The sequence below is a fragment of the Ochlerotatus camptorhynchus genome, unplaced genomic scaffold, assembly GCF_037179485.1.
Source record: "Ochlerotatus camptorhynchus isolate MF236.1 unplaced genomic scaffold, CSIRO-AGI_Acam_v1.1 ptg000365l, whole genome shotgun sequence".
Classification (NCBI taxonomy): Eukaryota; Metazoa; Arthropoda; class Insecta; order Diptera; family Culicidae; genus Ochlerotatus; species Ochlerotatus camptorhynchus.
This window is the reverse complement of record NW_027040853.1, coordinates 1,523,027-1,535,927: the sequence shown is the minus strand read 5'-3', so window position 1 is coordinate 1,535,927 and position 12,901 is coordinate 1,523,027. Positions and strand designations below refer to the sequence as shown.

Sequence of the window (12,901 nt, the reverse complement as noted above, 5' to 3'; positions counted from 1 at the left end):
AGATGATCAACCCGATTCGTACCTTCCTCAAAGTTGTCCTTGCTCGCTTACTACTCCCTATATACAATTTTCACACTGCCGTACTCTAACGGAACTATCAACTCTATGCACACTCATTTAAACCAGCAAAATTTTGCTGGATTTTGCCGAACTGAAAATATTATCGCTGAACGACCAGCAAAACATATTGTAGCTCATTTGACAGCTCATTGCTGCAAAACCAGCAATATTTCACTGGTTTGTTCAGTAAAACCAACAATCAATACGAAACTATCGATTTTAAATTGGCTCACTACTTGACTAGCCTATTGGTCCCAAGCAAACGATTAACGTACCCCATTCTAGTCAAAATTCTAGTACTACACAATGTTTGTTTTGATTCGCTATGAAAGTTTGACAGATAAAATGAGGGGTTAGTGGATTTTCCTATGTTTCGAGGGGTGAATCGTTTGGCTTGGGCCCGAAGACAGTACCAGAGCTGAGCCAAAAAGTTGAGCACGTTTCTTCGGGACCTACTGGTCTTAGAGTTACCTCTATGGTAAAACTGCATAATAAATATTTTACTGCAATTTCATTTGTTTTGACGTAGGACTACGTCTGTGATTTCTATATTGTGGTACACTTTGTGTAAATAGAAAATGTAACAAAATTATGAAAGATTTTGAACACGAATAACTCAGCTGCCCCTGGACCAATTTCAATAATTGCATCACCATTCGATCAGATATATTTCTACGCATCTTATCATTTTTCAAAATGTCACTTTTGAAAATTGCACGAAAGTTTTTAAAATTATCAGCGATTGCCTGCGAAAATCGATTTCTCTAACACAGATTTCAAAGTTTGTATTACATACGGTCTCACCCAACGGTGTTCATTGAATCACCCCGTGGTGGGTGGTGGTGTTCTCCAGTACACAACGAAAGGCTCCCCGCAAGCAGTTAGCTATCAAGGCTGCCCTTAACCGCCGATTGGATTCAGTTCCAATCACCGTGTGTGGTGGTGTCCAGTCGTCGGCATCATCAGCAGTATCAGCAGCAGTGCTTTCGGCGCGTGGTATTGAACCTTGTTTTCCAGTACGCAACGAAAGGCTGCCTGCAAGCAGCGAGCTGCAGCCCACACGAGCATCCATAGAAGGAGGAAGAAGCCGCACCGCTATTGATCAGAATCAGTAGCTCTTCGTAAGTGGCAGTGGGCCATCTACGTCAAGTGCGTCATACTAAAGAGTATAAACAGAGAGAACTCCGCTCAAATTCCTATTCACACAAGACACAAGCTTCTGCTGCAGTTAACAAATAAGATTTATTATATAAGACCACGTAGTCCTACGTCATCATTGCGTACAACCCCTTAGGGCTGTCCCTTGTAGTTTTTTTAGATTGTGTCAAATTAAGAGTTAAATATAAATATAATCTATATGTATAGTTCGTTTATTTGGTAAATCCTATTTTTATCAAAATTGCTTAATGGAACAATAATCCATGTGTTTCAGCAAAGATTCAGAAGCACTTCTCACAAGGATTTTAACTGAAATCAAGATAATAAACCTAGCTAAATTCACTTAGTGATAATGTTAATTCACTTACTTACTAGTTCGTAGTGGATTTCACAAGCATAAGCAGTATAATTCTGTTTAAAAAGCACTTCTTAATTCTAAAAAAAATGCCGCGGGAATGTGAAACATAAAAATGGTCCCATATTTGACAGATCTTGCATATTACCGAGGGGGGCGACACATCTAAATCTTAAGTCTAGAAGTTCAACAAATCTTCCACTAGCGGATCAATCTTCGAAAAATCTTCTTTCATTTCTCGCATCTACTTGCATCGCGCATCATCTTTTTGCAGGAAATCGTCAGAATCGTCGTCAATCTTCTTTCTATCTACTGCGCGCAGCTAGCCACAGCAAAACACAATCTTTCCTGCATCGTAGATAGAGTCGTCCCCCTCGCATATTACTGAGCTTCCAGTTAAAATGTTTAGATTGCTGGTTGCCCTAATAAAATTTGTATGGTTATTTTGCTTAACGACGTGTTCAAGGTATCATCCAAACCATTTGTGAAAAGTTCAATCATTTGGGATATCGTTCGGGTATGGTTATTTATTTATAAGGGTAGTCAGTAAAAACTACTTTTGTTGAAAGCAGATCAGTAATCCATTTGGTTGGAACTTGATTCAGATTTTTGGTGTGTACTTTCATCTCCTCATCTATCGTATAAAAATTACCACTTTAGTCTGTTATTTGAAATTAGCATCTTCAACTAAGATTTATACCGGCTTTTTATTGGCTGGCACCCTCAAATTTCAGAGAAAACTATTGTGAGAGACATTTAACTTTCAGAGTATCTAGGGTGGGTGTTCCAGTAATAGTGGTGTACCTGCCTATAGTTGCGATACGGGGACTGTGTTCGAATAATGAGGAAAAACAGGATAAGGTTATTTTTCATCGATAGCTCTCCTAATATAACTTAAATTTAGCCCACAATTTATTTACCTTGAGATTTTGACTCCTTTGCACCTATACTTGCGGTAGTGTGCCTATAATAGTTGAACCCATAAGAAACCAATGCATTCCACTTTTATAGGAACGAACGTTAGCAACTACAACTACTACTAGAACAGTGTTCCTATTAATGGAGGACAAGTTTTCCAAAATGTTTACCATTTAATTACGATCTAATACATTCCTAGCAAAATACAGATTGAAAGCTATAGTTGAACGTATACAAATGGTACCCCTAATAAAAAAATACCATAAACGGATGATAAACCAAATTATTTAACCATTCTACAAATGGTTTGGATTATACCCAGAACACGTCGTTAAGCAAAATAACCATAATAACTAAATTGTCTTAGCTCCTCCACTACTGGTTCACCCACCCTAAATGTTTTAGAACCTTCACAAAACACAAAGCACCATACAATTCATCTTATGCTTGATATTCTTTCGACTATTTTTGGCTACTTAGGGATCGATAAACAAGTGGATGGTCTATCCTGGTAATCCATGGGAATCAGGCAACACCTAAGGAAATACTTTTATCCCCTGACCAAATAGGTCCATCAGAATGTTCATTTTTTAACATCCTGGAGTTAATTGAATCTTTCCTTGGAAGTTTTATCCAACTTTCCCGTGGAATGTTCATTTTTCCTTGAGCATTATTTTCCGATTACTCTCGGAAAGTTATTTCGACTTCCCGCCGAAGCTTCATCTGGCTTCACTCGAAAGGTTCTTCTATATTCTCCAGTAAGTTTTTTTAAACTCCAGGAAATTATTTTAAACTTCTGCCGGAAGTATCTATCGAATTCTCCCAGAAAATTATGTTCATCTAAAAGTTTCTCCATAAGCTTTCCCCGGAGGTTTTTTCGGCTTCTAGGTTTTTCCTAACACACTTCCAGCTTCCCCTGGCTTCTCCTTGAATTTTCTTCCGATTTCCGAATTCGTTCTAGGTTCCTCTGGATGTGTCATCATTCTTTTTTTTTCCAAAATTGTGTTTAAATTTTCTCAGACGTTTTTCAAAATATATTTCTTGAATGTTCCCCGGATGTTTTTCCAACTTATCATAGAACTTTTGCAAAACTTCCTGCAGAAGAGCTTCGTTCTTTGTTCTCTGGAATTTTTTTAGCTGCCTTCAGAAGCTAGTTCTAACATTCCCGTGAATTCCTTCCGACTGGAAGTAAATCTTTTCTTTTTGTTTTCCCTTGATTTGTTTTCCGTCGATCTTGTTTTCTGTGCTGAGCACCAATGCTAACGACGCCAGGGAGGCAGGCTCACACCAGGACCTTACTTATCGACCCATCAACTCATGAACCGGGGACCAACGACTTTACTTCCCTTCCGAAGAAAGGCATGATCAGAGATGTTATGCCTCAGAACATCCCGACTGGGGAGTAAATTTTCATAGCTTTAAATTTTCACCTTCAAAAACGGCAAAAATATGACATTAATTAAAATAGTAAATATCGGTAAATACCAATTATTTAAAACCTTGAAAACAATCTGACACCACTGAAGCCATTTCCCTTATCTTAACTTTGCCCATACCTGAAAATCAGATTCTGCAAACTATTGTCGGTACAGCTTCAAACCTACTAGCCCCGATTTTACTCTCGTTCAATACGTTATACATAGTGTCGGAAGTAGTGCGCATTATAGCGCATCATTGTGCGATTACAGCACACTACCTCCGACATTATGTATAACGTATAGAACGAGAGTAAAATAGGTTTTCCCTAGTGGCTTTTTCCGGTTTTCAGCTGTAACAACAATATGCAAAACAAGTTTGTTGAAGACGGCAAATCCACGTCAAATAGTGAAAAAAATTACGAATTTCAGATGCTCAAAAAAACAATAAGTTTGACTTGTTCTTCTCCGATTTGCATGGAACTATGCATAATTATTTTTTTATGAGCAATCATTTACATTTTTGTAAAAATTCAGCCATGTTGGATCTCGTTTTTTTCAAAAAAATCAATCTTTGAAATTCTTTAATAAAATGTAGCACGAAAACGTCACTTCTGATCTAAATGTCGTCTGAGTCAAAGTTGTTGATAGAAGTACAGTCTTTCTTTGTAAAATATACACAGTACATGTTTTTTATTAAAAAAAAAATACCATGTATATTTTTTCCAGCAAGAATTTATTTTTATCAACAACTTTGTCTAAGACGTCATTTCGATCATAAACGACGTTTTCGAGCGACAATTGATTTTGAAGAAATACAACATCCAAAATGGCAGAATTTTTGTAAAAATGTAAATGATTGGCCATAACAAAGAATTATTGCGAAGTTTCATGTAAATCGGAGAAGGTCGAGTTTTTCCAATTCGTCATTTGGCGTGGAACTAATTCTTTGTTAATCGCAATGTATTGTTTCAAGTTATTTTGCAGAACACAGCATGAGAAGATACTACAGAAACGGCCTACACACATTGCAACGAAGCTTGTCTTACCCCACTTTCCCCTATGATTGGCTTGAATGGTTTTTCGGAATTGCTGTCTAATTCCTAGCGCAGCGAAATTAACGACTAGCCTATTGGTCCCAAGCAAATCGATTACGTACCCCATTATAGTCAACATTCTAGTACTAAACTATGTTTGTTTTGATTCGCTATGAAAGTTTGACAGATAAAATGAGGGGTTAGTGGTTTTTCCTATGTTTCGAGGGGTGAATCCATTAGCTTGAGACCGAAGATAGTACCAGAAGAGCTGAGCCAAAAAGTTGAGCACGTTTTCTTCGGGACCTACTAGTCTTAGAGTTACCTCTATGGCTGTACTGCCGTTATACGCTTACAGTAGTGGGGCAAATTTGATTTTTGAAACAGCTGAGTACATCATATTTGGCATCGGTCGTGAATAGAGGCAACAGCCGCGGACATAAACATGACACATCCGGAAATCATAACAAGTGGCACTGTACTCCAGGAAGCAGCATGGAGGAATTCTCCCATTTTCATATTCTTTTAGGGCCTGTATCCAGTATTTCTAAAGCTAAAAAATGTCGTCCGGTTTCTGCTCATCCCAGGTTGGCTCACTAGACTTCCTGAACAAAAATAATCCCGTGGACAATTAGCGAACCACCTTCCAACGGATCGAACAAATTGCATTACGAAGCTCAGCAGCATTCACACCTTTCGCCTGTTTTCCGAAACCTCCTATTCGGCAGAGCCCACAGGCTTGATAAAGCTCATTTTGTTTGTTCAAATTGACTGTTTGGATTGTTGACTAGTGAGGTGAAAAAAGTCACGTCGTTTGAGGTGACGCTGCGTACAAATAAAGTAATGAATGACCTACCTCACACGACTCAACGTGACTTCTGTCACCTCACTAGTGAGGGAGTGTGCGCGCTCGCAGAACAGGCCTGAAAGTTTCATTACATGATAGGCGAAAGAATTTCTTCAAGATCAATAAAATATTACAATAAAAACATTCACTGAAAACAGAAGACGGTATTTCATTTTCTCAAGCAATTTTTGTGTTCATGTCGCGTAACGAAAAGTACTATCATCCCACAATTAAGGATCATAATCATTCCATCGACAAACTGGATTTACTGATCGATGATAGATATAAGCTATTCCATAATCGTCAGATGGATTTTATAACAAAAGGTCAAAAGACAAAAGACCGAATGACAAAAACTCGAAGTTGCAAAAGGTCAATGATGAGAAGAGGAAAAAATGTCGAATGGACAAAGGGTCGATTTATGAGAAGGGGGACAAAAGGTTAAATGGACAAAAGGTCAAATGGACAAAAGGTTGAATTGACAAAAGATCAAATGGACAAAAGGTTTAATAGACAAAAGGTCGACCGGACAAAATGTCGAATGGATAAAAGGTTGAATGGACAAAATGAGAGAGGAGGCTAAAACTCGAATAATTTGAACCATTCAGAGAGACAAAAGGTCGAATGATTCACAGAGAGATAAAAAAAAAATGTCGAATGACAAAAGATCTAATGTGAAATAGACAAAAAGTCAAATAATTCAAAGCGGGAAAAAAAGTCGCATTATGTAAAGGGGGACAAGAGATCGAGTGAATACAATGCCGAATTATGAGAAGGGGGACAAAAGGTTAAATGAAAAAAAACATTGAATGATTCAAAGAAGCAGAAAAAATCGAATGGTGGTACATTTTGTTGTTAACCCGCATAAACAATAACCATAAGAAGCGCCTAACCACCAATTCGGGATATCATCCCAATGTTATGTGGTATGGTCGTACCATCTATTATATCGTTAGTTTATGGTACCGTTTATTAGGGAAGCCTTCTTGGCCAGATGGCAAATAGTGGAGAGACACCGTTACGTTGAATATTAAAATAATAAAAATCAAAATCGATGAAAGCACGAGCAGTCTAGAAAAGAAGGAAAAATAATAATACTGGGATCTTAGTACCCAGTAGGGTGTCACAAAATTGTACTATGTCTGGAAATCTGGGGCTCACCCTCTAAATGATAGCTAAGGGTGTTACAAACAAACTTTTGTATGGCGGCAACTCTGTGAAATGACGATATTTTTGAAAAAAAAAAGTCCATTATCTAGGCTTTTAAAGGCTATTATCCAATAAATATGTTTAGTTCCTTAAATTTCAGTGAAATCTCACCCTTTTATATTTTTCGCAGATTTCCAAGGGTCAAAACTACATATATGAGAAAAAATTGCTACGGCATGTTCTGTGTCCAATTTGTTAGTTACAATTTTTCAAATTATCTAAAATGATTAATTAATTAATTAATTTATCTTTATTAGGGAGGCTTTCAGCCTGGGGCTGGTTCGCCTCCAATCTATCTAAAATGATGTTTTTTGTTGTACATCACTGCCATTTATCATCAAAAACGGGTATCAAACATAGCGTTATTATCAATCAAATGCAGCAGAAATATGGGAAATTTTATAAGCAAAAGATTTGCCCAAGACACTTTATCCTCATTTTTAACTGTTAAAAAGTTATTTGTGATTTACTGTGGAAAGAAAAGTTCAGAATTTCAATACTTGTTGTATGTCCACCAGCAAATCAAACTATCATTGAAATCGATAAATACAAATGATTGCCGTAGCAAGCAGAACCAAAAAAGAAAATCATGTCACCAAAAACCAAGCTCAAGTCGGATCTCATCACCGGTAATGCGAGGAAGCATTATCCCCAGAAAACGTTTGCCGTCGGAGTTGGCCGTCATCAGGTACTTTCGATTCAAGCATGAAACCCAACAACTTTCAATCGGAAAAAGCATTCAAGTTGTGGCTACCGAAGCTGCTTGCATATCAATGGTACACTGCTAGAGAAGCTTTTCGGAAACTCAACCGGAACTTTGTTTGTCACCTGCTGGCTCCAGAATTCTGCACGGACAGTATCGTTTCGTAGCTCTTCATCGATGTGGTTCACGCTTATGTTGAAGAAGTAACTCAACCGCATCCTACACATCTTCAAAGCTGGCAATAGCTCTGATTTTTCTATTTGAAGGCCTTACTTTGGCGTTGCCATGTCACAACGAGCTTGGCAACCCTCCTAACAACGTTCCGCTTGAGCTGGTGCGCAAGTCCGGCTTGATTCCAAATCTCCACAGCTTCGGTAGTAGTACATAACTTTGTCCAGAAGACCTATGCCCCTTTTTTATCCATTCGACTCTAGTAGTCTATTCGACCTTTTGTACCTTCGACATTTTGTCCTTTCGACCATTTGTCCTACAACCGTCAGATGTCTGTAATGCTGACAAATGATTTAGATTAATAAATACGAAAATTTAAAAAAAAAAACTACACCTAGCATATACAATACTAATTCACCAGAAGCTGATTTTCATTCAATTTATTTCACTACTATTAAGTATTTACGCATTTTATTTTTGTTGTTGTTGTGCAAAAAAATCTGCTCCAAGGTGGAATGTTCCCATGAACCAAAAGGTGACTGCACTGTTTTACTAGCCGTCAGATTTTGGGAGGGATAGAGTTTTGTTCAAGATAAGGTTATTAAAGTTTAAGTAGTTTTCAATAGAGATGCAAATTCATAAATAATTTTGTAAATGCTTTTCCAATAATTCGCAGGGACATACTACCCATAAGCGCGTTACTGTCCCATTAGAATAGGGACTGTCATATACCACGTGGAAAAGTTCAGGGGGAAGGAGGGTTGACGAACGTCTACAGTCCATATGTTTTTTTTTATAAATTTGTATGAATGATTGCCCACGCGGGGGCGGGGGGTGTATACAATCTCTCAAAAACTGTCCACGTGGAATGTGTACAGCCCTATAGGAAATCAAGCAAAGATGTGACTGTTGTGCTTTATGGGTAGCATAGTTCTACAACATTTCTATACGTTAACAAATGTATCTGCATCAATTCAAGACCAGGGCTGGCAAATGCCATTTTCAATGAAAGATCTCACGCGATATTTACAGAGATACTTCTGTCACTATCATTGGATGAGAAAACGATTATAGAGATTTTCTTCAAAATCCCATCGAATTTTTTTTCATGACAGAACGTGACAGTATTGTAATCATCGTAATTGATAGTTCATTTAATGCTATTAAACTTACTTGTACCGAGGAAATCTTAATAATACATTCACTCTACCGATTACATACGGTTGTTTGCTCAAATTCACCTAAATCAGTTAGAAATGTTGATGTCAAAACCGAATAATAATTATTCTCATGAGTGCTTGATCATTGAAAAATGAAAAGAAAGCTAATGATAGGTAGTTTCGTCTCGTGATAGTGAGAGGGCCTGTTTTCTCATCGTCGCATGATATTTACCAACTCTGTTCATTCGCAAACCTAAACCACAATCGGATAGAGGAGAATTTTTCCTACCTGATCATTATGTTGGTTTGCCTTTGCGGACTTCGGTTCGCAAGAAAATGGTCTTACAAGGTTTGTTTACAAAATGGAGTTAAGGTCATTTCAATTGTTGGTCTTGAATTAGGGAAAAATCCAATACTGAAAACGAAACTAACTCAGGGAGTGAGTTTCTTTTACTCAGTTATGAGTAACGTTTACTCATTCGTATGGCGTAAGCGTAGGTCACTAAGAGCATGAGTAACCTACGCTTTTAGAAATTTCTCCATACGAATGAGTAAAAGTGACTCACTCTGTGAGTAAGATTCGTTTTCAGTGAACCAAAAACCTGATTTTTGGTATCTCTGCATTCTTTAAAATGTATCCGACACGAATCTCACGACCGGGGCAATTCATAAACTACATATACAACAGTGTTTGAGAGGTCTGAAACCCCTTCCCCCTGCGTGAACAATCGTTTATATTGTTTTGAAAATTTGTATGGACCTTAGACATTTGAATCCCACCTTCACCTTGAGGCGTCTACGCTGTGATTTCAATTGATCATTCTTCATTTTCACTTAAACCTTGTACGAAATAATATCTGATGAACACTAGTTACATAACTTTGAAAAGTAATAAATAAACAACGAATGAAGCCGTGGTGCCAAAATTGGAAAATGGCGTGTGTTCTTGTCGTTGGCAATCAACAGTCGCAGTTCGTGCAAAAACCACTGAAGAGTACATACATCCTTAATTCCATCATGAATCAATTCGCAGCGCTTACTTACCTGTTACAGCAAAACAAAAACCAGCTCCCGAGGAAATCTCTCTTCCTAGTATGGAAGCTTGTAACGCTCCCATCAATCATCGATAGCAAAATCTTTATTGGCATCCTTTCTCTAACACGGAACAACAGTCAACGAAAAGCAACTGCTTATTACTTCTAATTCTTTATTACAAACCGTCGCAAAATGGGTAGTTCTCATATCATTATCAGAAGCTCTATAGTCTATTTTTTATCTCGTTACCATCTGATCCGTGCACCCGCGCGATCAATGCCCTACACACGGGCCCACTGGCATAAAAGAGCTAATTGAACTTGATCGTGAATGAAAGTGAAACCCAACACGAACAAGCGCGGAAAAAAAAGGTGCGACTTAAAACTTGCTATTAAGTCATCCATAGCCTTAAAGCGCAGAAAAACTAGCAATGCGCACCCTGAAACCGGTATCGGACATCGTTATCAATCTTACACCATAAACAACACGCAGCATCCATATCAGAGAGTGCAATCCAGTGATCGTGGAAATGCAAGCAATGATGACGATGGTCAAGATGCGTTCAGCAGACATTTGTTTTCTAGAGATGTCTTCCTTGATCGGCGGCTATTATAGTGGTGTACTCAAACTAGCCGCTTTGACTGGATAATCATGTTCATCATCGGTAACAGATGGCGTTGAGTAACCGGAAAGATTGCGACATACATTGTCGTAGAAATATTCATCACCGTTCAACCGACAGGTCGAGCTGTCCGGTAGTCACATAAAATGCGAAATTTCCATCACATTCACCCAGTTACACAATTCAAGATTGACGGTGAGAATAAAAATATGCAGTTTCCCGAAAGAAAGTTGTTTACTGATCGGATGCATTGCGCAACTAACAACCTACTGCCGCCTGCGTGGACATAAGAAGCCGTAACCCCTTGCGTGACCCAATACCGTACGAGAGCCGAACTGCTGCTGCAATGTTTCTTGTACTTATTGATAGCTAAAACACACTTCTCGTTGCGACAAGGAGAGACAAGATTACGACTGGAGTAAACTAACGATATACAAACCTGAATGCAATAAACGCATCGCCCATTTCTCCGCCAACGATGTGAACTCCGCCGTCCGGGATGGAGAGACCTTTAAAAAAGTTACGAACATCCAGGGCATTTGCCGACCAGGGCAAATTTTGCAACCGTATTATGACACTCATGCTTCCGAATCTAGTTTTCTGATTTTCTGTTTATTTCAAAGAAGGAAGGAGACCTTTCCCCCCAAATCCGGAATGTTTCGGAACGTTTCCCGACTCGGCAGAACGGTGATCTCGAAAACTTGCAGTCCTCGAACGTTGCAACCCTAGAAGAGAGAAAAAACGAATTTATGAAAATGCACCTACAGGAAAAGGCCCAGCTGAGCTGGCAAGGGCAGTTCAAATATTTGCACTAATCATCCCCATTTAACAAACAAGCTTCGTAAAACAGTAACTAAAAGGAACGAGTTTTCCAGTAGTTATAATATTGAATAATTTCCCCTCAGTATAACTTCATACCACCGCTCGATATGGGAAACCAGAAAAGATATAGACTCACAAGAAATGATCGGTGGATCTCCGGCCAATGTACACGCGGTACGGCAAAGCTGTTCCTCCAGTAGCGATCTCTCACTAATCGTACACCGACGCCGATGGCGATGCAAGTAGGGGGAAAGCTAGCTTTTCCTGAATGATGGCGATGATGATAAGTGGACCTCCGAGGAAAACCTATAAAGGTAGGTTCACCCGGTGATCTGGACTTAGTGTACGGATTTAATTTGCCACCAAATGGATACGCGTTGCCAGTAGCGGCTGAGCAAAAATCTAGTGTCGTTCGAAAGCAGCTCGTGAAAATGACGCACCTTGTGAAAGTGAGTTTACATACTTGTGATATTCCGTAGTTGTCTGGAAGACTTAATTCCCCAGGAACTTGTGGGCAGCAATTACTTATGTGAACCGTATCGATGTATTGATGTGTTAATCGAGGAAATTTGTATATTGAACTAAGCACGACTGTGTTACGGCAGTAACATTGCTTCTGCATTACTTGATACTATCTTATCTTTCAATTGCTTATGATATAGAACTAGTGAAATCTGTACCTCCGTTTTTGGTAGCATTAAGTGTTAGATAATAGGTAGAAAAGTACAAAAAATACACACAGGCAGTTAGACACATCATTCACTGCCCTAATTGGCATAACAGTCCTATTAGATTTTTAAGTGAAAATGAGCATACCTACACTAGAATCGATTGTCGATTACCATCACTTTGCTCACAAAATGTCGCGAAAAATACCAAAATTAAGTTGTCCCATCCCGTAGCCCACTACTTGACTAGCCTATTGGTCCCAAGTAAATATATAAGCGTACGCCATTCTAGTTGAAATTCTAGTACTTCACTATGTTTGTTTTGATTCGATACGAAAGTTTGACAGATAAAATGAGGGGTTCGTGGATTTTCCTAAGTTTCGAGGGGTGCATCTACTAGCTTGGGACCGAAGAGAGAACCAGAGCTGAGCAAAAAAGTTGAGCACATTTCTCCGGGACCTTCTGGTCTTAGAGTTACCTCTATGATATATCTGTGCATGTTAGTCACCAATTGTTGAGTTGAGGTAAAACGTATTTTAGCACATTAGCTTTGAGTAATTGTACATTAAGGTCATTGAGGACACCGATAAGACCATAGAGGTAACTCTAAGACTAGTGAGTCCCGAAGAAACGTGCTCAACTGTTTGGCTCAGCTCTGGTACTACCTTCGGTCCCAAGCTAATCGATGCTCCCCTCGAAACATAGGAAAATCCACGAACCCCTC

At 38.7% G+C, this 12,901-nt stretch overlaps 2 protein-coding genes across 2 annotated transcripts in view; one reads left to right on the top strand and one right to left on the bottom strand.

Moving 5' to 3' along the window:
* The window catches only part of LOC135709803 (uncharacterized), an 81,280-nt gene that overhangs the window by 23,596 nt on the left and 44,783 nt on the right, over positions 1–12,901 (bottom strand). The window contains exon 2 of the mRNA XM_065232199.1: positions 11,127–11,412. Within this exon, the coding sequence (XP_065088271.1) occupies positions 11,127–11,269 (143 nt within the window). The 5' untranslated portion in view covers positions 11,270–11,412. The remainder of the gene's footprint in view (positions 1–11,126; positions 11,413–12,901) is intronic.
* LOC135709813 (uncharacterized) overlaps positions 11,429–12,901 on the top strand; it is a 33,649-nt gene continuing 32,176 nt past the window's right edge. The window contains exon 1 of the mRNA XM_065232222.1: positions 11,429–11,958. Within this exon, the coding sequence (XP_065088294.1) occupies positions 11,941–11,958 (18 nt within the window). The 5' untranslated portion in view covers positions 11,429–11,940. The remainder of the gene's footprint in view (positions 11,959–12,901) is intronic.